Source organism: Hippocampus bargibanti, linkage group LG17 (assembly GCF_051943395.1).
Source record: "Hippocampus bargibanti isolate YZ-2025 linkage group LG17, ASM5194339v1, whole genome shotgun sequence".
NCBI classification, from domain to species: domain Eukaryota; kingdom Metazoa; phylum Chordata; class Actinopteri; order Syngnathiformes; family Syngnathidae; genus Hippocampus; species Hippocampus bargibanti.
In genome coordinates this window covers 11,139,859-11,166,143 of record NC_142750.1, presented here as the reverse complement: position 1 = coordinate 11,166,143, position 26,285 = coordinate 11,139,859, and the positions used below count along the sequence as shown (strand labels likewise).

The window sequence follows — 26,285 nt, the reverse complement described above, 5'->3', positions numbered from 1 at the left end:
AACTCTGTTTGTTGTTACGTTGAAATTGTTGAACTGAGTTGGTGACACTCACAGCTTGGCCTCATTTCACCCCATTATCTCCTTACATGTTCCATGGGACTCCTTTAGCTCTCATTTGGATTTGGATTTGGATTTTAGTCCCATGGTATCCCACAACTTCTATTATTATGCCATCTCAGGACTCATTTTGAGAGATAGTGTCCATTATGTTAAAAAAATGTTATGTCCAGTTCCTTTGACAAGAACATCCAATGTTGTCCTATAGCAGTAAATTTTAACCTTTTTCACGTCTGTTTTTGCCCCGTAATATCACCATCTTATTAACCATAATTTCTCTTCTTGTGTTTAATCATGTCGGGATGTCCCATTTTCTAGCACTGTGTCCAATTTTGTCTTGCTATGTCCTGTTTTATTCCAATGTCCTTTTTAGTGTCCCATCATGTCACTTTGTGTGTCTTGCAGAATTGTAATAGTTTGGGATTTTTCATGATTATGATGATGACGATGATGATTATTATTATTATTATTATTATTATTATTATTATTATTGTTGTTGTTGTTGTTATTATTATTGATTGGATTAGTCTTTATTTGTCTCGCAGTGTAGAAATTTACATTTCATAGCAGCAAAGTAATGAAAGTAAGAGGAAAGGAAAGGAAGAAGTCGAAAAACAAAATACAGAACCTGCTGTAAATGGCAGCTACTCTCGCAGCGCCATCTTGAAGTCAAAACAACAACAAAAAAATAAATAACAAATAATATTAGACGACACAAAATACACAGTCATTCAGTTAAAAGCACTTTCTGCGCACTCTTGGTTGTATGAAACAATTCTAGATTAAATCAGAGGATCAAAACGTCCTTTTCACCAGTGGATTAGGGACGTCATGGTGAAATGTGCACGTCTGCTACAAGCTAAATGTTAAATGAACGTTGTTTGACTGTTATTATTATTATTATTATTATTATTATTATACTAATAATAATAATAACCATTCGCAATTTAAATACGTTATGTTATGCAGTTCACATCTCTCAAAGGGTGGTCTTGCTTTATATCCCTTGTTCAAGTTTAAAGTGGATTTGTGGCTTGAATTCCTGTTGAGAAATATTCTACACATAATACCAGCAGCCACTTGCGTGCCTCCTTCTGTTTGACTGTGTGTCATTTTATCTTGTAGTGCCTGTACAGTGATGTATTCTGTTCCATTTTATTCAATAGTATCTTATAATATCCCCGATTGTGTCACCTTGTCGTATAGTAGTTACAATGTCGTATTAGCTCTGGTGCTCTAACACTCGCTGGACAGCCATCTTCCACTCAGGTGTGTGTCTCCAAGCCTTCTCACAAGGTGGCCAAATAGTGTCCAGATGATTTCCTTGACACCCTTACATTTCATCTCTTCCTTCTGGCTCTGCAGAGTGAGCTTGCATTATGGCATCATGTGCCTGAAGCGCCTCAACTATGACCGCAAGGAGCTGGAGAGGCGGCGGGAAGACAGCGCGCACCACAACAAAGGTAGGACAAACCCCACCACTCCCGCCACCACTTGTTACCCTTTTTTAGAAATTCCATTTTCTTCTTTATACTTTGTTATGGCTTGAGAGAGGAAATTTGTGACCCCCTTCACACGCGGTGTGATGGAAATGTGATGGCAATGGAAATCTTTGGTGAAGCAGTGTGTGGTTCATAAGCCAAGTCATTTGGAACATCCTGTTGTAGGAAACAGTTGAACGTTTCTGATCACGAGACAGCTCCTGTTTAGTAAAAGTGCCCGGAAGAAGATCTGGCCCAGTTGTGCCTTGAGCTACGGGTGACTCAGCTGAAAGGCTTTTCGACGTATGCTTGTATTAAGTAGTTTGTGAACATTTTTCTTTGTTTTAAGTTATGAATGCTATACAGTGAGACCTCAACTTACAAACACCTTAACTTACAAACTTTTCGTCTTACAAACGTCAAATTTATCAAAATTAAACCTTATAATAAGCACTATTTTCATAATACACACCCACCACGGCTCGCGGAGTGATCTTCGGCGGAAGCACACGACCGAACAGCACCAACAGTCCTTATGGAAGGTGACTCTCCTTCCATAAGCCATCAACGACAATCAAAAAGGTAAATAAAACTTTATTTTACAGCACAGTTTATTTCTTTAATTACAGTCCTCATGCAATTCCCTTTGACCTTCGACCTCCAACGCCATTCCATCAAGCCATAAATGACCATCACAAATGTAAATAAAGTGACTTTATGATACAATGCAGTGTATTTCTTTCATTACAATACAATAGCACATTTATTATACATAGAATATGGTATGTTGTGTGTAGTTTTAAGGCTTATTTAGTTGAAAAGTATATTTTATGGAAACCCGGGAACAGATTATTCCCATTTTAATAGTTTCCTATGGGAATTTTTTTTTGAGATACACACTTTTCGCCTTACACACTCTGTCTGGGAACCAATTAAGTTCGTAAGTTGAGGTCTCACTGTATATTAAATGGGTTCAATTGTGATGGAAAATATTTTACTCGTATTGTGTTGAACTGAATTTTTTTTCAAGCAGCTCTCGTTATGGCGCTTTGATGTTGTTGTTGTTTGTTGATGTTAACTCATTCACTGCCAGACAAAAATGTCGACTCCAGTGCCAGGGTTTTTGTCATTGTCACTCAAATCCCAGGACCCACAGAATATTGAGTTTTAGGACTACATAAACATTAAATGTAGCGTAAAATACCTTAGATTCTCTTCTTTCATCACAAAAAAAATGTTAATTCTTAAATTATATGGGTCTGGAAGTGAGGGAGGCTGTCCAAAACACAATGCAATACATACATATTGGTTTATATAGCGCTTTAACAACAGCTGAAGCTGGAACCAAAGCGCTAACATGGAAAACTGGGAAATTCTGCCCCTTGTGGAAGGGAAAACCATTGTCAGAGGCCATGGCCAGCGCTTTATCAGCACCCAAACAAGAAAAAAAAAAAAACCCAAACACATTCAGAATGACGCTCGACGTCATATTTTCAATTCCCGAATAAATTTGTGAATGGCAGTGAATGAGTTAATTAAAGTATTACAATTTCGTCACATTTTTATTTGGCTACTTGTTTACCGACAGTTCTGAGATTGTGCAGAGAAAACTCCCCAGCCATTTTATTATACTCGGGTGGAGTCTTATAATTTCAACTCACTTGTAGTAGCATGGTTCCGCACATAATGAGGCAGCATGTCTTGGCAGGACTATGATGATGTTTGAGGATGTCAATGTATGCCTGCATTTCCCACTGAAAATCGCACACATTGTCATTGACGTTGAACGCCAGCCAATTCGTTCACGTTGCTGCTTCGAAAGTGGCTTCCAGCCATTTGGGAATCATTGCAAGTCTTTGGTTTGTCCCCACTTTTATTGCCTTCAATTGCTGTCATCATTTTACAACAAAACCACTTGGCAACCAACACCAGAACATTGGAAAAAAACAAACAAACAAACAAACAAACAAACAAACAAACAAAAGACAGTCATAAAGATAAATGTATGGTTATTGGATTTTACCGAAACCCCTTTTAACAAAATTTTTCCACATTTGTCTTTTATACAAAACCCCAAAACATGATTTCACACGTGTCCCGAGGAAGCCTTATATCATTCTTTTTTTTTGCCACTTTGCCCTTATTTCCCCCCCCCCCCCCCCCAGATGTGATGGTTTGGTCCAACGAGCGCGTGATGTGCTGGGTGCAGACGCTGGGCCTGAAAGAATACGCTGACAACCTCCGCGAGAGCGGCGTTCATGGTGCCCTGCTGGCCCTCGACGACACCTTCGACTACACTGACCTGGCGCTGCTGCTGCAGATACCGAATCAGAACACGCAGGTGAATGGATGAGAGCAAAAGAGATGTAGGGGGAGAGGGGGAGGGAGAGAGAGAGAGGGATGGGCGGGAGAGAGACGGAAAGAGAGCGAGATGGAAAGAGAGAGAGAGAGAGAGAGAGAGAGAGAGAGAGAGAGAGAGAGAGAGAGAGAGAGAGAGAGAGAGAGAGAGAGAGAGAGAGAGAGAGAGAGAGAGAGAGAGAGACGGAGAAACAGACAGACGAAAGAGAAAGATGAAAGAGACGGAGAGAAAGACATGGAGACAAAGAGACAGATAGAGGGGAGACAGCAAGAAGAGAAAGAGGGAGGGAGAAAGGAAGAGAGAGAGAGAGAGAGAGAGAGAGAGAGAGAGAGAGAGAGAGAGAGAGAGAGAGAGAGAGAGAGAGAGAGAGAGACAGAGACGGAGACGGAGAAACAGAGACAGACGAAAGAGACGGAGACACAGAGACAGATAGAGGGGAGACAGCAAGGAGAGAAAGAGGGAGGGAGAAAGGAAGAGAGAGTGAGGGAGAGACATAGTGAGACCAAGAGGAGAGATGAGAGAGGGAGGGAGGGAGAGTGAGAGAGAGATGGAGAGAAAGAGACAGATAGAGGGGAGATAGAGGGTGAGAGTGCGGGGAGAGAGCAAGGAGAGAGGAAGGGATGAGAGAGGGAGGAAGGCATGAAGGGAGAGAGAGAGACAGAGAGAGAGAGTGAGAGAGAGAGAGAGAGAGAGAGAGAGAGAGAGAGAGAGAGAGAGAGAGAGAGAGAGAGAGAGAGAGAGAGAGAGAGAGAGAGAGAGAGAGAGAGAGAGAGAGAGGAGAGAATGAGGGAGGGGATAGAGCAAATAAAGGGAGAGACAGAGAGAGACAGAGGAGAGATGGAGGAAGGGAGAGAGAGAGAGAGAGAGAGAGAGAGAGAGAGAGAGAGAGAGAGAGAGAGAGAGAGAGAGAGAGAGAGAGAGAGAGAGAGAGAGAGAGGGAGAGAAAGAGAGAGTGAGAGGGAGGGAGGGAGGGAGGGAGAGGAGACAGAGGGAGAGGGATCCTATTTAGTGACTATTCCATCACTTATGTCCCGCAGGCCCGCCAGCTCCTGGAGCAAGAGTACAACTCACTCATCTCCATGGGAACCGAGAGGCGGCCCGATGAGGTCCGTCAAACACAAAACCATATACACATAAAACGCGCATACACACACACATACATGCAAAAAAAAATCACACAAAACACTCACATGCACACAACTTTTGCAGACACAAAGAAACACACAACAAAATACTAAAACCTGACCAAAAAAAGGACCCCCTGAAGCACTCCATAATGACATCCACGCCGAAATGCTGAGTCTGTATCTTGGTTGCAGGATGGCACCAAGACATTCACGCGCTCTCCATCGTGGCGTAAGATGTTCCGCGAGAAGGACCTGCGGGGCGTCACCTCAGACTCGGCCGAGACCCTGCCTGCTAACTTCCGTGCCTCCGCCATCGCCACACCCTCCGTCACCCTCAGGAAGGTCCAGAGTGATGGTGAGCACCCGTCTCGCGCCTGTCGCCCCATCACCTCTGATTTGCTGAGCCAGAAGGGGGTTGGAGGGGGCGGGGGGGCCAGGCCGCTGGTGTGACTCAGTGGCACGGAATGACAAGAATCAGGTCTCCGGCGGAGGCCTCAAGGAGCTCTCTGCAAGCTATTATTAAGAATGATTAGGAGTTGGATAATTTACTTTTGGTCCCAAGGAAGAGACATCTTGTCGAAAATGTTTATGCTGCAGATATTTTAACATGAGATCAATTTTAAAGGTCATTTTTTATCAGGAGTTGCTTGTGAGAAAATGTAAAATTTGTAGGAATTTATTGTCCATTTTTCTGGTGTATAAGGCGCACCCTTCATTTTCTTCAAAAGATGACTCTGCGCCTTATACGCAGGTGCCCCTTATATGTGAAGTAATATTGAACAGGTCTCGCAACTCCTGTCAGCAGCTATGACTCAATTTCCCCCATAGAAGAAGTAACCGAAGACCTCTACTGTAACACCTTATAATGTGGTCTACCTTATATTTGGAAAACATGTATATATTTATCTATTATATTTGGAAGAACATTTTCATTCATTGAAGGTGCGCTATATATATGGAAAACGTTTTAAAATACATCATTCATTGGCCTTATACACCAGAAAATACGGTCCCTTTTTAGTATGTGTTATTAAGCTTTGTTTAGAATACATAATACATATATTATGTATTACAATACATACAATACATGTTTTTCTTTGAATTTAACAATGCAAACATACTCAAAATTGTATTGCACAAAAATAGGTAGTTTAAATATTTATATATTTTTAATGTTAGCTTTTATTTTGGGAGTTATTTTATTTGTAACGTTTTTAATAATTTTAAAACATAATGCAAAACCGAAACTACAGTGGTAAAATATTAAAACGGGTAAAAATCTCATTTTTTTTAATGCTACAGTGTGAGGGCATCATGTTTGCACATTTCTGACTATTGATTGTGCAGGAATGTTGCTGGAAAGTATACACTGCTCAGGTTGAGTTGATAATCCCTCAGACACGCACAATGTATGTTCTGCACAGCTGGTCTGAACATGCCTGCTCGCAACAACACACATTCTTATGAACCGCGAGAAGTGCAACAATGGAAAAAAAGTCTATATTTCAATGTTTCCGCTTTTTTTTAATATCGTATATGAGCGTTAGTGTGATTTCAGGGTTGGGTCATGTCTAAAAATGTCATTCAGTAGTATGATCAGTTTGAAAGGAGTCAAACTGTATAATAAAAAGAAACATCATAATCACAATATCAATAATGCAATACAACCATTCTGCTATAATAGATTGAAATACAAAGTACGTAATAATTGCATTACTAATAAGATGTAAATACAGTAAAGTCTCGTTATATCGATATCCAAGGGAGTCAGAAAAAATATCGATATAACCGGGACTATCGATATATCCGACCCTGTTTGCATGTAATTTTCTCCGTGTGTGCATAGAAATAGTATCGATATAACCGGGACTATCGATATATCCGATATCGATATAACGAGACTTTACTGTATAATTAACTCTTTGAACTCTTTGAACTCTGTCAACAGTAGCCAAAATGGAACTGTATAGTGCCACTTAGCAGTTTTTTGACGACGATACTAGTGCAGCGTGTTCTACCGGAAACAAATTCCTTGTGTGTTCTACATACTTGGCAATAAAGATGATTCTGATTCTGATGTAAAGGTCAGATCAACGTGGAAGAAAATGACATTTAAATCATGTTTATTTGGGTCGTTGTTTCTTTCCAACACTTTTAGATAATCAAACGTCCCTGACTCATATTGATCCAGCAACGTTATTATTGTTTGTGAGAACCAAGCACAAAAGGAAGATTAGAACATTTTAAAGACCTCTCATTCACTAAATATATTCAACGTGACTCAACATTATTTATAGAGCACTTTCACAACAACCAAAGATGTAACAAAGGCTGGTACTTAAGATCAAAGTCAAAACACGGCCCACTGTAAATTAAAGATTAGAAATGACAAAAATTATAATAGAAGTAAAATATTAGAGGCTATTGAAGCTAAGATTTGAATGAAAAACAAACAACTCTGATAACAATTGTTTATTCGTCTGTTGGCAATTAACACACACACACTGACATAATTAACACTTCAAATCTCATTTGGTGTTCATAGACTCATAGCCACTAACGGTCATCAACTAACCAACTAACTAACTAGCATAAAATTTGAGAAAACAGGGTAATTTGACCTATTTGTAAGCTCTTTGTAGCTGTTTAGTAATTAGTATTTGTTGAGGCATCCGTTTTGAAATAACTATTACAGCTAATGACTATGTTAGCACCGCGGTTTCTGGAGCTAACCAGAAAACAACTAGCTATAAAGTTGACAATAGTAATTACATTGATTAAGATGCCATTTTGACAAAAGGAACACAATTTATATGGCAACAATGGCAGGCAAGCTTTCTGTGCCCAACTATAGCAACTAGCTTCCATTTTGAGAAAATGTATTTGAAATACAGCAAACTGTCAGTTGAGGTGTCCATTTTGAGAAAATGGGCAAAAATGGCAGAGTTCAAAGGGCTAACAATCTCTATCAAGCAAGTAATTAGCGAGTAGCTAAAGAAAACACAAAGCACTTTGGATACAATGGTGGTTGTTTAAAAGTGCTCTAATAATACGATTGAAGAGATCTTAAGAGTTCAGTAATTAGCATTAGTAGCTAACAAGTTAACACATACACATCTGGTGAGGCATCCATTAGAATTGTATAATAAAAGTATTACGTTCTAATTAAAATAATGTTTATTGTGCATTTTAGTATTGTGGATTTCACGTCGGCACATTTTTTAAGGACAACGCATCTGTTAGTGCTTTAGATGCGAGTGTGCCATTATCTCAGCTATGGAATTCTTGGTTTCTTTCTTAAAGGAAGCAGTGATGACAAGGTGAAGGCAGTATAAAGTACACAGGAAGACTTTTTATTCGCCATTTCACGTCTTAATGGGAATGCCTGTGGAAGGGTCATTGCTGTTTAAATGTAACATACGTGCGTTTGTGCGTGTGTTGTCCACAGCCAGCTCCAGTGCCCGGGGTGAATCCGCCTCCGTGAGGACGTATTCGTGTTGAGGGGGCGACCGAGGTGAGGGAGCGGCCGACCCAAACACTCGTTAAAGCGTCCAGAGCCCTTTTGTTAGCGCAGCGAGATGAGATGGCTTGCACATGTCCCTGTGTTGTTGTGGTTTGAAGTTTTCCCCGCTGCTAGCTGCTTCGTTTTGTTGGTGCCGTTATTTCAAATATGTTGACGTTTTGACGGCTTTCCCATACTTTCTTCAGCCAAAACACTTGGCCCAAGGAATTAAGGGGGAACAAAATTCAGCCCTAAAATCAGTTTGACTTAGCAACATGGAATTTGGTAGACATGCCTTTCACGAACATTCCCACAAAAGAGTCAAAAGAAGTCCTGCTGGAAAATATATGACAAATCGGACATTTGAGGTGAACGATGCCATTCTATGGCTATTTACAAACATTTTTCATACACAGTTACTGGAATGGAAATGTTTGAAAATTCTGCCCTCATGATCATGAGTCGACCCACAAAAAAACGTTTTTTTCTCTGATCTCCTCCTTCAAAGTAATTGTCGGAGAGATTTAATTGGATTACTTCAAAATTTGAACCATGTGCGGTGCACTAAACAGTCAATGCTAAATTGTGAATCATTTTACTAAGTAATTTGATGACTCACATTAAAAGAAGAAACTCTTAAAAGCGAGCAAAATATTGTCAGATATCAACCTAACAATTCACACTGCTGTTCTCCATAGGGGCCGCCAATCACACTGGGAACCTCCGACTCACTGAAGAATGACTCGAAAGAAGAAGGACTTGCACACAATACACTCAACTTCAGGCTAGTTGTATTCCGAGCATTTTGCAGTAACATAATCTGAAGGAAAGTGATCTAATTATTCCTCAATGTTCTTCTCAAAGCACGAAGCCCAAATTCTCTCTCTCTCTGTGGCCCCATTTTGTTTGAACCGTTATTCTACAGAGTGAGTTACAAAGCCTTTGGTGCCGTGGGGGGGGGGGGGGGGGGGGGGGGTGGGGTGTCTGAGCATCCCCGATTGATGTGGTCAGTAAACATGTCGAGCATTGAAGAGCAGACAACAAACGTCACGGCCACGCTGCTCTTCGGCATCCTTTTGTCTCGAACACCTTGAAAGCCGATCCCATCCTCCTTTGAAGGCATCCCATGATAATAAGGCTTGAAAGGCTCAGAGTGAGGGAAGGGTCCATTCACACAGACATCGGGTTCGACTGTTTCATGACTCCTTTGCGCAGAAAGACCAACGTAGATGCCGGGATTTCTCAACCCGCGCCTTTTACGCTGATGCTAGCATCGTGGAATGCTCACACAATCGACAGCTTTTACAGGGAGTAGCCTTGTCAACTTTTTTTTTCAGAGTGATGTACGAAAGGTACTGAAGGCAAAGCGGCAATTTCACGAATGTCTTTGTAAAAAGGGGGATGTAGAAAGCTGAGGAGTAGATTAAACATTAAGCCATCTGTGCCTTTTACAGAGTCCGTATGACGAAAAACTTTAACCAGAATCGTCTATTACCCGTGTCGGTGTTTGGCGTGAAAGGTACCGCCTTTTGAGGTAGTCATTATCTGATTGTGAAATGCTGTTGCCGTGTGAAACTGTACAAGGCCATAAGAATCCTTGTTGCTCGTTTTAGCTGGGAACTCTGTGAAAACAGGCTTTTTTTGATTTGCCCCTTTTACACAGACATCTGCAAAATTAGGGTATCGCTCTACGCTAAGTAGATACAGCATTTTTCCACCAGGCCAGGACATCATACATTTAAAATGTAATCATCTATCTTTGTAGTCTCTAACCTTTTTTTGTGTCACAGACCAGTTCGTAGAATGGCAGCCATTTTTTTATTGCTTTCAAATTGCTAGTTTGAAAGCACTGATGCTGACAGCAGATAATTATAGAGTAATTTAACATATAATAATAATAATAATAATAATACATTTCATTTATAAGCGCCTTTCAAAACTCTCAGTGACACTTTACAGTCACAGGATATTTTTTCTGCGGGTGAGCAGCGGCAGGCACACGCGCCAGCGTTCACTCTACCTGGAAGTAACAATAGTAAATAAAACACACAAAAAAACTAATATCACAACACAAACACACAGAGAGTCATTCATTCTTCAGCACTTTCTGTACCACTTTTTGACATGAAGCAGTTCTAGATGAAAGAGGACAGAATCAAAGTGTTCTTTTCAGCAGTGAATCTGGGACGTCATGGTGGAATGTGGACGTCTACTACAAGCTAAATTTGAAAGCAAACACGTAGCTGTAGCATCCATTAGCGACATCATCTCCTGTCCCACATAAATCCGCTTCAATTCCAAGCCGCGACAGTTCCACATACGCATTGGCGCTCTGCGCTGACACTCCTTCCTTCTTATTGCGGGCTCCTCAAGCCATGCATCCATCCAGCCGCAGACTGTCCATTTGGGTCTATCCACTGATATTTGGAATGAATTAGCATTAATTCCTTTCAAACTGTATTGCAAAGGCAACATAAAATAAAATAAAGCAAAACAGTGAACGACTAAGTAATGGCACAGTTAAGAATAATAAACATAGCTTTTAATATCCACAATTATTTTGGAAGTTGCAATTCTGTTAACGACGTTACCGTCATTGCTACTTGCAAAAGAAAACGGGATTGGTTGCTGCTTTCATCTGGCTGTTGGCAAATTATTAAAATCAGAATCATCTTTATTGGATGGAATGTGTCTTTGATAGAACATGCTGTACTAGTATCATCATAAAAAGGACATGACAAATAAGTATGGATGAAACTAATAAAGGCTAATCTAATCTAATTCCTTAATGTAAGTGGTACCTCTCAGGAACAACTAAAACTAAGGGATCAAGCAGAGAGAAAGTGATCAGCGGTAGAATAAAATCCGCGAACAGTTGTACAGTTGGTGCAGAAAATCAGTGAACCAATTTAATATGATCAGTCGCCATATTTGGAGTAAAACAAATGTGCAATTATGCAGATGTCCTTGAGTGCCTCAAAGTTTCTGATGCTGGAGATTATATAGGTCAGTAACAGTGGTTCACAGAGCTAGAGCTACAATGATTATAACGGGATGTTGTTCCACAGGGTTGTGCAAAGAGAGTAAATGGCGACGGGGGAAGAAGCTGTTAAAATGTCAGATGGATTTGATGTGCATGGATCGGGAGCGCCTGTCTGAAGAAAGTAGCTGTAAAAGGTTGTGGGCAGGGTGGGAAGGGTCCAGTAGGATTTTCCGTGTCCTTTTCTTGGGTCTTACAGTGTGCACGTACTGCAACTAAAAATGTTGACCTGGGCGGGCTATGCAAATGCTGCTGGCATTTTTGTCATGCTTTCCACTTGATCACTTGGTTGCTACTTTTTGAAAGAGGTCAAAATAGCTTAGTCTTCGGAAATCAAGGGTGTCCATCAGCTCTGTGTTTCGATGTACATTGCGTCAATTTGCTACCGTTACATTTTGTTTACTGCCTCTTTCTGAACAAGGTTAAAAGGAAGAGTCCGATTGACTAGAGTTACGCACATTTCGCATGTCACGTCTGATGGAGCGAATTTGCTCAGTTTATTTCTGTAGCGGTCCGGTCCCAACTAGGCCGAGGCCCACTTCCTGCCCTCTGACCTGTGGTTGGAGAACCCTGATCAATGCTTGTCACCATGTGAAATTGCACATAGTGGCTAATCATAATTTTGTCCTGAAAAAAGGCAAAGGGAGAAAAAAAATGATACAGCTCTCATATGACGATTTTGTGAGATGTCTGTGTGAAACGTGCACACCATGTGTACAGTTAATCAATTCATCCATAAACTAGTCTGAATTGTTCTTCCAAGTCAAGCATTTTAGGCGATCACAAGCGATCACATTTACGGGAATCATTGCACTTCAACTCAAGTGTTTTTTTTTTTTTTTTTTTTTTGCAAGTTGTTGGAAGCGGACTCCTCTTTTGAGATCTTTGGGAGAAACGTGACGTCACGGGCGGGGCCACAGAGAGACGAAACAGATTCAAAGAAAGTGAACAGGCATACGAAAAGGGACAGGCACAAGTTACTCATTTTACACACACAAACACACACACACAGAAGCCATAAGAGAACTCGGGAAGGATGAATAAAGAAGTGACAAGGAAGCCCAGGAAACAAAACCTTTAGCCTCTGTGTTTACGATGCATGTCTTTAAAAAGAAAAAAGGGGGGAAAAAAAACAAGATGAGATATTTTCTTTTTGTTTTGCCCTAAACAGTGACAATAACAAGTTGTGGTTTAAAAAAAAACAAAAAAAATCTAAATGTATAATACATCTACAATGGGGATTGGGGGGGGGGGGCAATTTGTAAAATGTGTGAAATTTTTTTCAGTTGTATTTTTGATTTTTTTACGATAACTATTTATTTTTCTTTAAGGTATTTATTGGATAAATGTATGTACATGTACGTCCTTGTTGCTGCTCTCATTAACGCTCATTCATTTTTGGAGCGATGCCGAATGGTTGCGAGTCTCGTCGGAAGGGCGACCGTTCCGCTCAATAGCTCTGCTGTTACGTGTCCATTCTGACGACAGATCGTGCAATGATTGCAGATTCTCATGATTTAAAAAGTGATCGTAATACCAAACTGACGATATCCTATATGGAAAATGAACCAATATGATAAAAATGTTGATGTAAAAAAATAAATAAAACAATCCCCTGTGGATCTGCTCATTATACTAAAATGGCTCTTGTTTTTGAAATTGTTTAAATAAAAAAATAATAATAAATACAGTGCGGTACACCCAAATGATGTGAATGTATTCATTTGGACAGGATGCGCAAAAACAGCTCTGAATTTTACAGGAAGAGGAAAATATATTTTTTTTGAACCCCCTAAAAAAATTTGACCCAGGTGCACCTTTTCACCGATCGACCTGAAATGTACTCAATCATATAGGATGATTAAAAAGGTTTCTTCAGCCGTCATCTGTACCTCTTTGATGGTGTCAGACGTTTCGCTCCTCATCCAAAGAGCTTCCTCAGCGGACTAAATTTGTGCTGGTAGTTATCCACTGCTCCCCCAATCTTAGAGGAGGGACCTATTAGAACAAAGATCTTCCTCTGTCGATTAGGTATATAATAATAATACAAATACATTTTATTTCTAAGCGCCTTTCAAAACTGTCAAGGACACTTTACAGTCACGGGATAAGAATTTTTTTTTGTGCGGGTGAGAAGCCGTAGCCATTCGCGCCAGCGGTCACTCCACCCGGACACACAGCAGCAAAGTTATGAAAGGAAGAGGAAAGGAAAGAAAGAAGTAGAAAAACAAAATACACTACAGTAAAGTCTCGTTATATCGATATTCTCGGGAGTCGGAAAAAATATCGATATAACCGGACTATCGATATATCCGATCCTGCGGCATGTAAATTTTCTCCTTGCGTTCATAGAAATAGTATCGTAATAAGCAGTACTATCGATATAACCAGACTTTAGTATATATATATATATATATATATATATATATATATATATATATATATATATATATATATATATATATATATATATATATATATATATATATTGTATAGGGCCAGATTTACCAGCACAACTATAGTCCACTGACAAAGCTCTTCAGATGAGGAGCGTAACGTCCGACACCTTCAAAGAAGAGAAGTACAGATGACGGCCGAAGAAACCTTTTCATCCATATAGGACTCACCAAAAACTCTCAATGACTTCTGCTTGAAATTGAAAAATAACATTTTCAATTTCCACAAAATTTGACGAAAAAAAAATCAGTCCATGATCGTTTAACAGATCTCAAGGACCCCCTACCCAAAAACTGACATTTATCATGCATGTTGCTGGTTTGGCCATGTCGCGATCAACAAACGACGTGATGACATTGATGAAGCGCGCCCATTTATTAATAAAAAAAATGCTTCCCATCGAGTACAACGTTCAATACGAAGCCTCAGTATGGGGAAAACACATGGGGAAGCCAGCTTTGACGCCGCCGCTCCACTATAAATATACAAGCTCCAAACATACAAACGGACATATACATACAGTGCTTAACAAATGGATGCAAATGAAGCTTTAAATGACAACCGACGCCTGCGGGCAAGTTGTGTCCATAATTTGTAAAATCACTTCAAATGACTTCTGCTGAGCGTATTTTACAAAGATTACACCGCATATAGCTATATTTTACGTTTTAAGACTTGCGCTGAATATTCAGGGTGTCTTGTTTTTGAGTTGGCGATACCTATCGTGACGTTACGGTAGGTATCGTCACTGACCGAGAAAGCGACACACAATGCATTTTAGGTACTTCGTTTGGTCTGAAAACTTCGTGTTGATGCCGAAATTAGAAGGAAAACACATAAATAACGCAATGAGGAATCGTTGTGTGTTGTGCACCAAGACCACTATTTGATACTCGCTGACACAAATTCCCAGCAGACAAATCAGCCCATTTCCAACGGAGCTTGGGCGCCATCTTGTGCATTTTCTGGGACGCTACATTGGATTCCTGACGGCTCAATTGATACGGAAGTACTTCTTTAATTGATTGCAAACATTTTTACTTTCCTCTTCAGAACTATTTGAATCATATTCATAACTGGATGAGTAACAAGAAAGCATCTTCTCCGAATCTGAAGCCATTGTTTTGATTCTCGAACAAGGCAAGACGTCTTGGCGTGACGTCACGAACAAGGGGGCGGGATCTTCTGAAAATGTATATAAAACGTTTTTCTGATGTCAGTTAGGAAACAAAAAAATGGTGTCGGTTGTCCTTTAAGACACAGCTGCCTAAAATGATTGGGAGGCTTAATGTACAACAATTTGCATATACTGTCATACATTTTTTTTTCTTCCTTTGAATAATTCTTAGAAATTCTTTTAAAATAACAATTAGGTCATTTTCTCATTTAAAAACCTACCATTTTAACTCTGTCTGTCACTGTCATTCCAGAATTTGGGAATTTTTTCAATTTTCAATTTGGGAATTGAAAATATGACGTGGAGCGCCATTCCCAAATTTGTTTGGCTTTTGTTTTTGTTTTTTTGCGGATGGGCTGGGGTGGGCCGATAAAGCGCTGGTCAGACCTCTGAACAACTTGAAATGGGGAAATGGAATCGATGTTTGCTGACAGTAGTGATGAAACCTGTTGTGGCTAAATGTGACTTCACATATAATCTTTTGAAGAAAATCTTGGGTGCGCCTGATACGCCGGAAAATACAATAATTGTAACATGACAAGCTTTTTGCTCATAAATCCGTGATTGTGATTTCCTTCAATTCTGGAACGATAAAATGTGCTTACGTTTCTGACGACCGATCCTGATGGCTATTGGAATACATTGTTTGTTAAGCACTGTACGTATATACGCATTGACCGGTGAAGGAATATATTAATATCAAAAATCATACACATGCTTAGGTACTAATAACTTAGGTTATGAAAGATAAATCGTCCCAAAAAAAAACATCTCTATATACTGTGTTCTGGCACGAGGTCTTTTTGAGGTTATCCCCGCCCCCTCCGGGCCAGAGTCTCACGGGCCAGGAGCTGATTGGCTCTGGAGAGCAGCACGCAAACGCAGGACGAGTCGATGCGGATCCACCTCCACCCCGTGCGGTTGTTGGCATCCTTGGTGAGAGCGCGCACGTACGACTTCTTGGCCTTGCACTCACTCACCCACTGCTTCTTGTCCACGCCCAGGCAGCCGGCGCCCGCCACCCCGGTGGCCTGCGACGCCTCCTTGCCGGCGGTCCCGTGGCTCGTTTCCCGCTCGGCCTGGCGGCACCTGGTCTCGTAGAAGTACTGCTTCAGCGGACCCGTCTGGGTCTGGATGTCCTGCAGGACGGTGACCACCTGGCCCCGCGAGTCCACGGCCGTCTTCTTGTCCGTTACCCAGACGCTCTCGGCCTCGCAGACGGACTTCTCGCCCCGACGGCGATCCATCAAATGCGAGCGCTTGTCCCTCCTGAGTGCGCGGCCCTCGTCCGACGCCAATCCCGAAACGTTGCCCCAACTGAGGCTCCGATCGCCGTGACCCTCCGCATCGGCGTCTTCCAGTTCCACCGCGTCGTCCTCCGGGAGGTCGACCTCCAGCATGAGCAGCAGGGGCGGGTGCTCCGGGGGCGACGGAGACGAGGAGAACAGGACCCGCGGGTGAGCGTCCAAAAACATCTCGTCCCCATCCAGGAGACCTTCCTTGATGCCCAACCTCGCCTCCGGGGTGGCGTTGACGGCGCCGCTCGCCGGCGTCGGCATTGCACCTTTGGCCGCGGGCCCCCTCCCGGACGCGTTCCGAAGCTGCTCCGTGGGAACGGTGCTCGCGGATCCTCTCGGAGTCCTCATCCCGGCAGATGCGGGACTTTGGATGATCTGGGTTTCCACTTCCGAGACTTGCGTGGGTCCATTCGTGGAATCCGGGATACCGCTGCGGTCTTGTCCATTGCTGTTCTTTCCACTCGGAAGAACACTCCTTTCCGGTGAGTTCCGGATCCGGTCGTGAACGGCGGGGGCGCTGTCGTCCGTTAGCGAAGCATCCCCCCGGGAGTTGTAATCCGGGGCGAAGCGACGGCGCTCATGGTCCGCGCTGGTGGCGGAGGCGATCCTGGACACGGGCTTTTGAGGGAAGGGCAGGGCCGAGGCGATCACCATGGCAACCAGGGGAAGCCAGTGCATCACTCCCAGGACGTATCAGCTGGGCAAGCGAAAAAGACAGGAGGAGAGAGAGAGAGTTAGCGGAGGAATGCGCTTGATCGCGTTAGGCTAAGTGGGTCAATTAAGATGTAAAAGGGGAAGAATTTATGGGAGGAAGGCAACTTTATGAGCTTAAGCTTCAAAACTTGGCACAACCTGTGGAAAAAAAAAAACTCCGGAGGTCGTCCTCCACTTCCTCCAGATAGAGATCCTATACACACATGCGCGCACACACGCACAATCTCTCACAGACACTTAGTTGAACATTTTTTCACACAGAACACGCAGAAAGGCAAGCCCGTTTGGAATGGGAACAGGTTCAAAATGGAAAAATTCAGAAAATCACCAAGGAAACACGCACGCGCATCCGTCTGAACGTCATTCATTCATTCATTCATTCATTCATTCATGACAATAGCACGAAAAGCTCAATTGACAGTCAATATCGCCTTTTAAAGGACAACCGACACCATTTTTTTTGTTTGCTAACTGACATTAGAAAACGTTTTATAGCATCTAAAATACCCAAAACACGCAGGCTGGTATTTTTAGTCAAATTCAAAACACCAGTAAAAATGACTTAAAGTGTCCCAAAACTACTTCAAAATGACCTTGGGATGGCGAGTTTCAGAAGTTCCCGCCCCCTTGTTCGTGACTTCACGCCGAGACGTCTTGCCTTGCTCCAGAATCAAAACAATGGCTTCAGATTCAGAGAAGATGCTTTCTTGTTACTCATCCAGTTATGAATATAATTCAAATAGTTCTGGAGAGGAAAGCATAATTGTTTGCTATCGATTAATGAAGTCCTTCCGTATCAATTCGAGCCGTCAGGACTCCAATGTAGCGTCCCAGAAAATGCACAAGATGGCGCCCAAGCTCCGTTGGAAATGGGCTGATTTGTCTGCTGGGAATTTGTGTCAACTAGTATCAAATAGTAGTCTTGGTGCGCACACAACGATTCACCATCGCGTTATGTGTTTTTCTTCTAATTTCGCCATCAACACATGTTTTCAGACAAAACAAAGTACCCAAAATGCATTGCGTATCGCTTTCTCGGTCAGGAATCGTCACCAACTCGAAAACAAGACTTCCTGAATATTCAGCGTGAGTCTTAAAACGTAAAATATAGCGATATGCGGTGTAATCTTTGTAAAATACGCTCAGTAGAAGTCATTTGAAGTGATTTTACAAATTAAGGACACAACTTGTCGGGAGGCGTCGGTTGTCCTTTAAGCTTTTTTTCCAGCAAGAAACGTGAAGTGTTTGATTTATATTCGTACTTGCCATAATTGCCATAAAGTCATAATTTTAGTTGTAAATTGTATTGATTGTCTTTTAGCGGAGCCAAGAACATTTCATCCTTTTTTTAACTTGGAAAAAAAAAGTAAAATAAAAAGGGCAGTGGATAATTTCTTGAGCACAACCCACACTACCTGTAGAGCAGTGGAGGCCTTTGTGCTGCATGATACTACTACTACTACTAATAATAATAATATATTTATAAGCGCCTTTCAAAACTCTCAAGCACACTTTAAAGTCACAGGATATTTTTTCAGCGGGTGAGCAACGGCAGCCAAACGCGGCAGCGTTCACTCAAGTCCGGCCCATAGGCCAAATGTGGCCCACCCACGGTCAATTTTCATCCGGCCTTTAGCATCCGTCTTAAAATCGATAAAGTCTGGCCTCCATGTACCATATTTTGCAGTGTATACAAGACGGACCCCAATGAATAGTGTATTTTAAAACGTTTTCCATATATAAGGCACACCTTCAATGAATGAAAAAAGTTTCCCAAATATAATATTTAAATCTATAAATTTTCTCCAAATATGAGGCACATCACATTATAAGGTGACACAGTAGAGCCTTCTTCTTCTACAGGGGGAAATGGAGTCTGTGGTTGCTGAGAGTAATTGCAAGACCTGCTGTGGCTCAATATTACTTCTGATATCAGGCACACCTGCGTATAAGGCGCAGGGGCATCTTTTGAAGAAAATCAAGGCTTTTGGGTGCGCTTTATACACCGGAAAATACCGTAGAATGAATACATTGGGCAGCAGCGTTGTTACCTGCGTGTGCTAAGTGCTGCCATTTAAAGGCTCAATTGGAAACAGCAAATTAGTATAGGAGTCATTGACCCTCAATTTTTCTAAAATGGTGATTTTCTACATTAAAAAAAATACTACAACAATTATTTCTGTTCAACTGTTACAAAAGAAGTGAAGTAAATATTTCAATTTTCAATGTCAATTCAATTTTGATACGCATGTTTTAAATGAACCAGAACACGTTTAACTCATTCACTGCCATTCCCAAATTTATACGGTAATTGAAAATATGACGTGGAGCGCCAATATGACGTGGAGCGCCATTCCCGAATTTTTGGGGTTTTTGGTTTTTCCTTGTGGGGGTGCTGATAAAGCGCTGGTCAGACCTGTGGTAATGTTTTCCCTCCCACAATGGGGCAGCATTTGCCTATTGTACAGCTGCCCCCATTTCAAGCTCAAATATCTCCAGACCCATATAACTTCGGAATTACAGTAAAGTCTCGTTATATCGATATCGGATATATCGATAGTCCCGGTTATATCGATACTATTTCTATGCACGCACGGAGAAAATTACATGCAAACAGGGTCGGATATATCGATAGTCCCGGTTATATCAATATTTTTTCGGACTCCCTTGAATATCGATATAACGAGACTTTACTGTAACTCTTTTTTTCTGATGAAAGAAGAGAGTCTACGGTTTCCTGCATTGAATGTTTATGTAGTCCAAAAACTCAATATTCTGTGAGTCTTGGAATTTGAGTGGAAATGACAAAAACCCTGGCACTGAAGTGGACACGCCCGGCAGTGAATGAGTTAAATTAGCTAAAATAAAAATAAAAAAAGAATATGTGAAATACAGAATGGCTCGCTGAAATTTATTGACATTCATTAGCTGTTATATGTAAAGAACGTCAGCCAAGGTTGCCCATCCCCCCCACATTTTTAACACACCAAATCTGGCCCTATCACAACCTCTTTAATTCTAGTTAACTTTGACAACATTCCAAACGTGTTTCTGATACCTGAAAGCCACCTCGGTTGACACTTTTAAAACCCCGCTGCACTCGCTCCTTCACCCTCGGGGGAGCTGGCGTAAGGAAATGTCAATCTCCACGCGATTAGCCAGGTGATGTGGGTGACAAGTCAAATGAGACAAGCCAACCCGACAAACACCTTCCTCGCGTCACCTCGTCGAGATGCAAGTCATGAGACAAGGGGTTCATTTCAAATGTATTCATTTCATTATTCGGATCAAATTAGGAAGGTCATTTGAGAACTGGAGTTTACCTTATGATATGATGTGGTAGTTGATTTTTTTGTCCACACACAAAAATAATCCAGAGAGGAAAAATATAGATCCAAAATAAAATTAAAATTAAGCATTTAAATATATACATCGATCCAAAACATATAAAAATTCAGGAAAAAAAAACAAAATGGCTGAAAAATCCAAAACGATGACAATTCATAATGGCCACTATGCACTCTCCACGCTCTCTGACACACATGCACCCACTCTCACAACCTCGCTGAGATGCACGTGGCACTCTCACCCACTCACACATAACCTCACACACAACTCTCAACAAATAAGACACTCCCTTCCGAGCACCTTTGTCACATGACATCACAGAGATAAAGTCATGAGTCAAGATGATGGCGTGAGTCAGTGAGAAAGCACGACCAGGATGCCACCATCTACAAGCGGGGAGGATGACATTTTTTTTTTCTAAAGGCGGAAATACGAGAATATCTGTTGTATTTTTTTTTTTTTATATTGTACAGTAATCCGTTGCTACTTCGCGCTTCAATTACCGCGGCCCTTGATGCATCGCGGATTTTTGGCCTAACCTAAAAAAAGGCTTCAAATGGCAGCGAAAGTCACTACAGTAATAATAATAATAATAATAATAATAATAATAATAATAATAATAATAATAATAATAATTTTTATTTCTAAGCGCCTTTCAAAACTCTCAAGGACACTTTACAGTCACGGTCAGAACATGTTTTTTTTTCTGCGGGTGAGAAGCGGCAACCATATGCGCCAACGTTCTCTCAACCTGGAAGTAACAAACTCATGCCACTAATGCGAGTGTGTATATAGACAGACAATACAATACAATACAATACAATACAATACATCCTAAATTAGCCTTTCCAGCAGCTCATGTATTTTGTTTTTCTACTTCTTTCTTTCCTCTTCCTTTCATAACTTGCTGCTCACCCGCACATAAAAAAACAAGTTTGTATCCCGTCACTGTAAAGTGTCCATGAGAGTTTTGAAAGGCGCTTAGAAATTAAATGTATTATTATTATTATTATTATTATTATTATTATTATAACACAAAGCAAAACAATAAACACAACACAGAGAGCAGCATCCAGCATTCATTCATTTTTATTGTAGTTATTTGCACATTATATTATATGTTATGTTATTATATTGTAGTTAAATGTACACAACCCGAAGGGTCAGTAACCAAAACCATTGGTTTCATTTGGCCACACCTGCCAATGAGTCGACGATTAATGTAAACGACATTTTTATTACTTTTCTTACTGTACACATGTACATTAACCAATATTTGTAGGGTTCGCTACATTGCGATTTTTCGTCTATCGCAGGTGGTCCCAGTCCGCATTAACCATGATAAACGAGGATTCTTGTATTCACGAGCGCCTTTCAAATCTCTGTGCAGCGTTGCTGGCGAGTGTTTGAGGTTCGGACGTGACTGTTTCCATCGAGTCAATAAGTAAATTGATTCCCTCTCTTAGGTTCTCCATTCATTGTACAAAAAAAAAACACAACATCAAACCGGTAGTCGTTCTTTTTTGGGAATCTGTGTGCATCTGCTAGAGTCAGGTGTGTTTACACACGTGGGGGTGGGGAGATTACACTTCTGACACATCACGTATTTATTTGTGTGTGTGTGTCTCACACTGAGTGTTTTTTGTAAGTCTTGCTCAACACTTGATGATCGGCGTGCTCCATTTGCTACCGTCTCACGCTTGGCTGGTGCACGCCTCAACAAAGACCCTGTGTGTGTGCGTTTATTTCTAAAAGACAAGGTAAACAAACAGAAAGCAACCCCCCCCCCCCCCCCCCCCCCCCCGTCACGTAAAAACCGTAGGAGAAGGGTGCCCTGGGAACTGAAATATGTGCGTTCCCATGACACCTTGGCAATCAGCGTTTGGCATTTTTCAATTTTATTTTAATGATATTAACTCATGAAATCAAAGCATGTATAAGTCAAATGTCTTATAATAATGAACAAAAAGACTTTAAAATATATATGTACAGGCAAATTGCCGTTTTCATGTTTATTATGTTTGTTAAAGTAATTATAAGTGCCTGCACGCTGGGTCCGAGAGGACAGTAATTTCATCTGTGCTGTATGTCATGCATATTAGCATATTTGACAATAAAGCTGGCTTTAGACGACAGTGATCCCTCACTACTTCACGGTTCACTTATCGTGGTTTCAGTGCATCGCAGATTTTTTTTTTTCTGGGAAAAAAAACCTTCAGAATAAAAAAAAATGCCGAATGACTCAGAGATTTTGGATATGGCTGTAGCTTGATTGCTTCCCAGTGCTGACGTCATCCAATGAGAGCACGATATTTCATGATTTACAGCCATGTGGATTGCATCTTCTCAACCCTGCCCAGCACCCCCCTTCTGTCTTATCACGTGGGTTATTATATAACCCTTATTCGCTTATTTTCGGCTATCGCGGATGATCCGGGTCCCCATTAACTGCAAAAAAAAAAGAGGGATTACTGTATACTTTGTTAAAAAATTGGTAAAAATTGGGCATTAGTAAATACATAAATAAACAGATAAATAAACAAATAGATAAATACTGTAAATAAATAAATAAATAAATAAATAAATAAATAGTGTCTTCTTCCAAAAAATACATTCACCTAAATCAAATCTCTTTCTTGCCAAATTTATTTCATCCATCCAGTTTCCAATCTGCTTCATCCCCACCAGGGCAACGAGGGGTGCTGAAGTCTACCCCAACTGTTTTCTGGGAAGAGGCCGGGGACACCAGCCAATCGCAGGGCACACTGAAACAAACAATTGAAGCTCGCACTCCCACGTAGGGAGAATTTGGAGTGTCCATTCAGCCTTACACGCATGTTTTGGGAATGTGGGAGGAAACCAGAGTACCCAGAGAAAACCCACATCGGAACAGAGAAAACATAGATGAAGGGAGGTAGGTGTATCTAATGAATTATTAAGTGCTGTTAAGAAGATCACTAATTGATTGATTGATTGAGTCATTCATTCATTCATTCATTCATTCATTCATTCATTCACCTCTTTCATGACACAGCACAGTTAAAAAAAATCTCAAGAAGCCATGAAACAGACAGTGATTGAACAGGAAGTCACCCATTTTGGACAGATATACTTATGACTGCCCCCTGGAAAGTTTGGGGTAAACACTTTTGTGAATTGACACAAAATTATATTTAACTCATTCACTGTACAAAAAAATGTGTCCACCCCCAGTGCCAGGGTTTTTGTCATTGTCACTCGAATTCCCAGTTTTAGGACTACATAAACATTCAACACAGCGTTAGAAACCTTAGACTCGCTTCTTTCATCAGGAAAAGAGTTAATCCCTGAATTATATGGCTCTGGAGTTGTATGATCTTGAAATGAGGGTGGCTGTCCAAAATACAATGCAATACATACATTGTGGTTTGTATAGCACTTTAACAACAGATGAAACTGGAACAAAGTGCTAACATGGAAAAAAGGGAAATGCTGCCCCCTTGTGGAAAAGAAACCAAACATTGCCAGAGGCCATGGCCAGCGCTTTATCGGCACCCAAGCATGAAAAAATAAAACCCGAACAAATTCGGGAACAGTGCTCTACGTCATATTTTCAATTCCCGAATAAATTCGTGAATGGCAGTGAATTAATATACCGGGGCGCACAAAAAATGTCTCAAGCTTAAATGCAAAGCTGCTGCCTCTAACAGATGATGGCAAGTTTTTTTTTAATTTTTATTTTATAACCACCTTGTTAAATGTGAGCAAAGTACCGCGTCACATTTGACGATCATTTTGAGGATTCGATTCCCCCCCCCCCCCCCCCCCCCAAAAAAAAAAAAAAAAAAAAACACAGAAAATGGGAAATTCCTCAGTCTTGTGAATTCTTGCACGATGACTCCAAAGGCATGTTTTCCCTCGAAATGTTTTGGGTGGATTCCCAATTTTACAATCCCAGATGACAAATGATGACGTTACATGTTCATATGAAAATCACAGCACTCACCAACCCGAGTCAAACATTTCTCACAAGTCTCACAAGTCCACTGACAGGACAGTTCACCAGAAGAAAGTCAACTAACCTTTACTTTTCCCTGCGATGCATTTGTGTGTGCCAATTACACCTAAAAACATGCTTGGAATTTGGGTGTTGATCTGAAAATGTCACCACGTTCTGTTGCAACTTAAAAAAAGTCACCCGACCAAATTGTTGTAAGCACAAAGGTCCAGAAATAACACAATAAAACTGTAATCACATGTCATTTCGCTCCTTGGCGACATATTTGTACTTTTACAGAACGCTTTGGACTTTTTTTTTCACAAGTGCTTTGATATGTGCTCAAAGTTGCACAATAAGCGTCTTGGGGTTAAATTAGAAACTTTACCAATAAATAAAATTAAGTTTGAAGTTCCCTACCACGTCTATTGCAGTAAAGCAGACATTTGATAACATTTTGCAATCTTTTTTTATTTTTTTTTCTCAAAGAAGTTTTGGTGTGTTTAAGATTTGTTATCATAGTACAGCATGCGCATAAAAACAAACGCATTGAATCATCAAAGGCTGGGTTGGAATGAAAGCGCGTAAACCTTGAAACATCCATACCGTTGAGGTGAGATCCGGACCCCGCGTCCTACCAGCTGACACCGCATTGATTCCCAAGTCCTGTCCCCGGTCAGTCGCTCAATTGGTTTGGGGCAGAGGCAGTCAAAAACATTCACTACTACACACGCGCGCACATATCTCTCTATTCATTTGAAAAGTCCATGACATCTCAGGTTTATCTCAAAATGTAAAAAAAACATAACAATAAAAATCCACTGTGGTGTACGGGAGGAAAGGAAAGTGGTAGGGGTGGAATTCTGCCTGCTGTCGGGAGCGCACCAACCAAAGTGACGGAGACAAAGTGCTCAATTAGACTCGAAAAGCCAACGCAGTGTGACAGATTCCCGGCGCCTCAATTCCTCTCCAAAGAAGGACAAAGATGAAAACATTCCTCCCTTCAAAAATGCGCGGTATCGAGCGGCAAAAGTTTGCCAAAATGTTAGAAGAAACTCCACAACTCCGCCTGGCTGCGAAAGCGACGCGCAAAAAGTCAAGACGGTCTTCAACAAGTTAGCACTTGCCGAACACATAACATCCGGGCATAGCTGTCAAAATGAAAGTATAGGCGTGAAATACGACCAGCTGTTAACTTTACTCATTTGAATTGTTTTTGCGTTAGTTGTAATGTTTAAATCCAACTGTTGAAACTAAATCAACCAAAATAGAAAGCAGCTGTTTCATTATAACTTTTATTTTACTCTCTTCCTGTATGTAGCTTTGCGTGCTTGCCAGAGGTAATTTCTGCTTGGGTTGGTCTTATTTAATGAAACACGACGTTTTCAACATCTTACTTGTTTGAAGACACGGGGCAAAACTCAGCAAGTTACACATGTGAAAAACGGGTGAGTATAGGTTTTAATTAGGACGTATTTCCCCTTAATTAATTGAAAACAGCATTCGCCCGCCATTTTGTTTTTTAGCAGCCGAAAGGTTTTGACAAACTCACTATTGCGTGACTCAAAATAGTTTACTCGTATTTACTCCTCACGGCTGCCAAGTATATTTCCTCCCCGCCCACGTTTTATTATAAAACAATTAACTTAAAAGGTAGCAGCAACGCTGGCCTGTATCCAGTTTCAGTGAGTTTTTTTAACAAGTTGGGAGCAAGGCAAATTCTAATAGTGGATGAGACAATTTCTCATG

General features: G+C 41.0%; 2 protein-coding genes across 2 annotated transcripts in view; one reads left to right on the top strand and one right to left on the bottom strand.

The window, feature by feature from the left end:
* The window catches only part of ppfia3 (PTPRF interacting protein alpha 3), a 29,160-nt gene extending 19,664 nt beyond the window's left edge, over positions 1-9,496 (top strand). The window contains exons 26-31 of the mRNA XM_089018612.1: positions 1,423-1,520; positions 3,704-3,879; positions 4,935-5,003; positions 5,217-5,379; positions 8,473-8,538; positions 9,225-9,496. Coding sequence (XP_088874738.1) covers positions 1,423-1,520; positions 3,704-3,879; positions 4,935-5,003; positions 5,217-5,379; positions 8,473-8,525 — 559 coding nt within the window. The 3' untranslated portion in view covers positions 8,526-8,538; positions 9,225-9,496. The remainder of the gene's footprint in view (positions 1-1,422; positions 1,521-3,703; positions 3,880-4,934; positions 5,004-5,216; positions 5,380-8,472; positions 8,539-9,224) is intronic.
* Positions 9,497-14,383: 4,887 nt separating this feature from the next.
* On the bottom strand, positions 14,384-25,629 carry ntf4 (neurotrophin 4). The gene is made up of 2 exons (XM_089019486.1): positions 25,143-25,629; positions 14,384-17,195 (listed from the first exon to the last, which is right to left on the bottom strand). The coding sequence occupies exon 2, from the start codon at positions 17,174-17,176 to the stop codon at positions 16,010-16,012; it is 1,167 nt and encodes a 388-aa protein (XP_088875612.1). The 5' UTR covers positions 17,177-17,195; positions 25,143-25,629; the 3' UTR covers positions 14,384-16,009.
* Between the last annotated feature and the right edge of the window lie 656 nt (positions 25,630-26,285).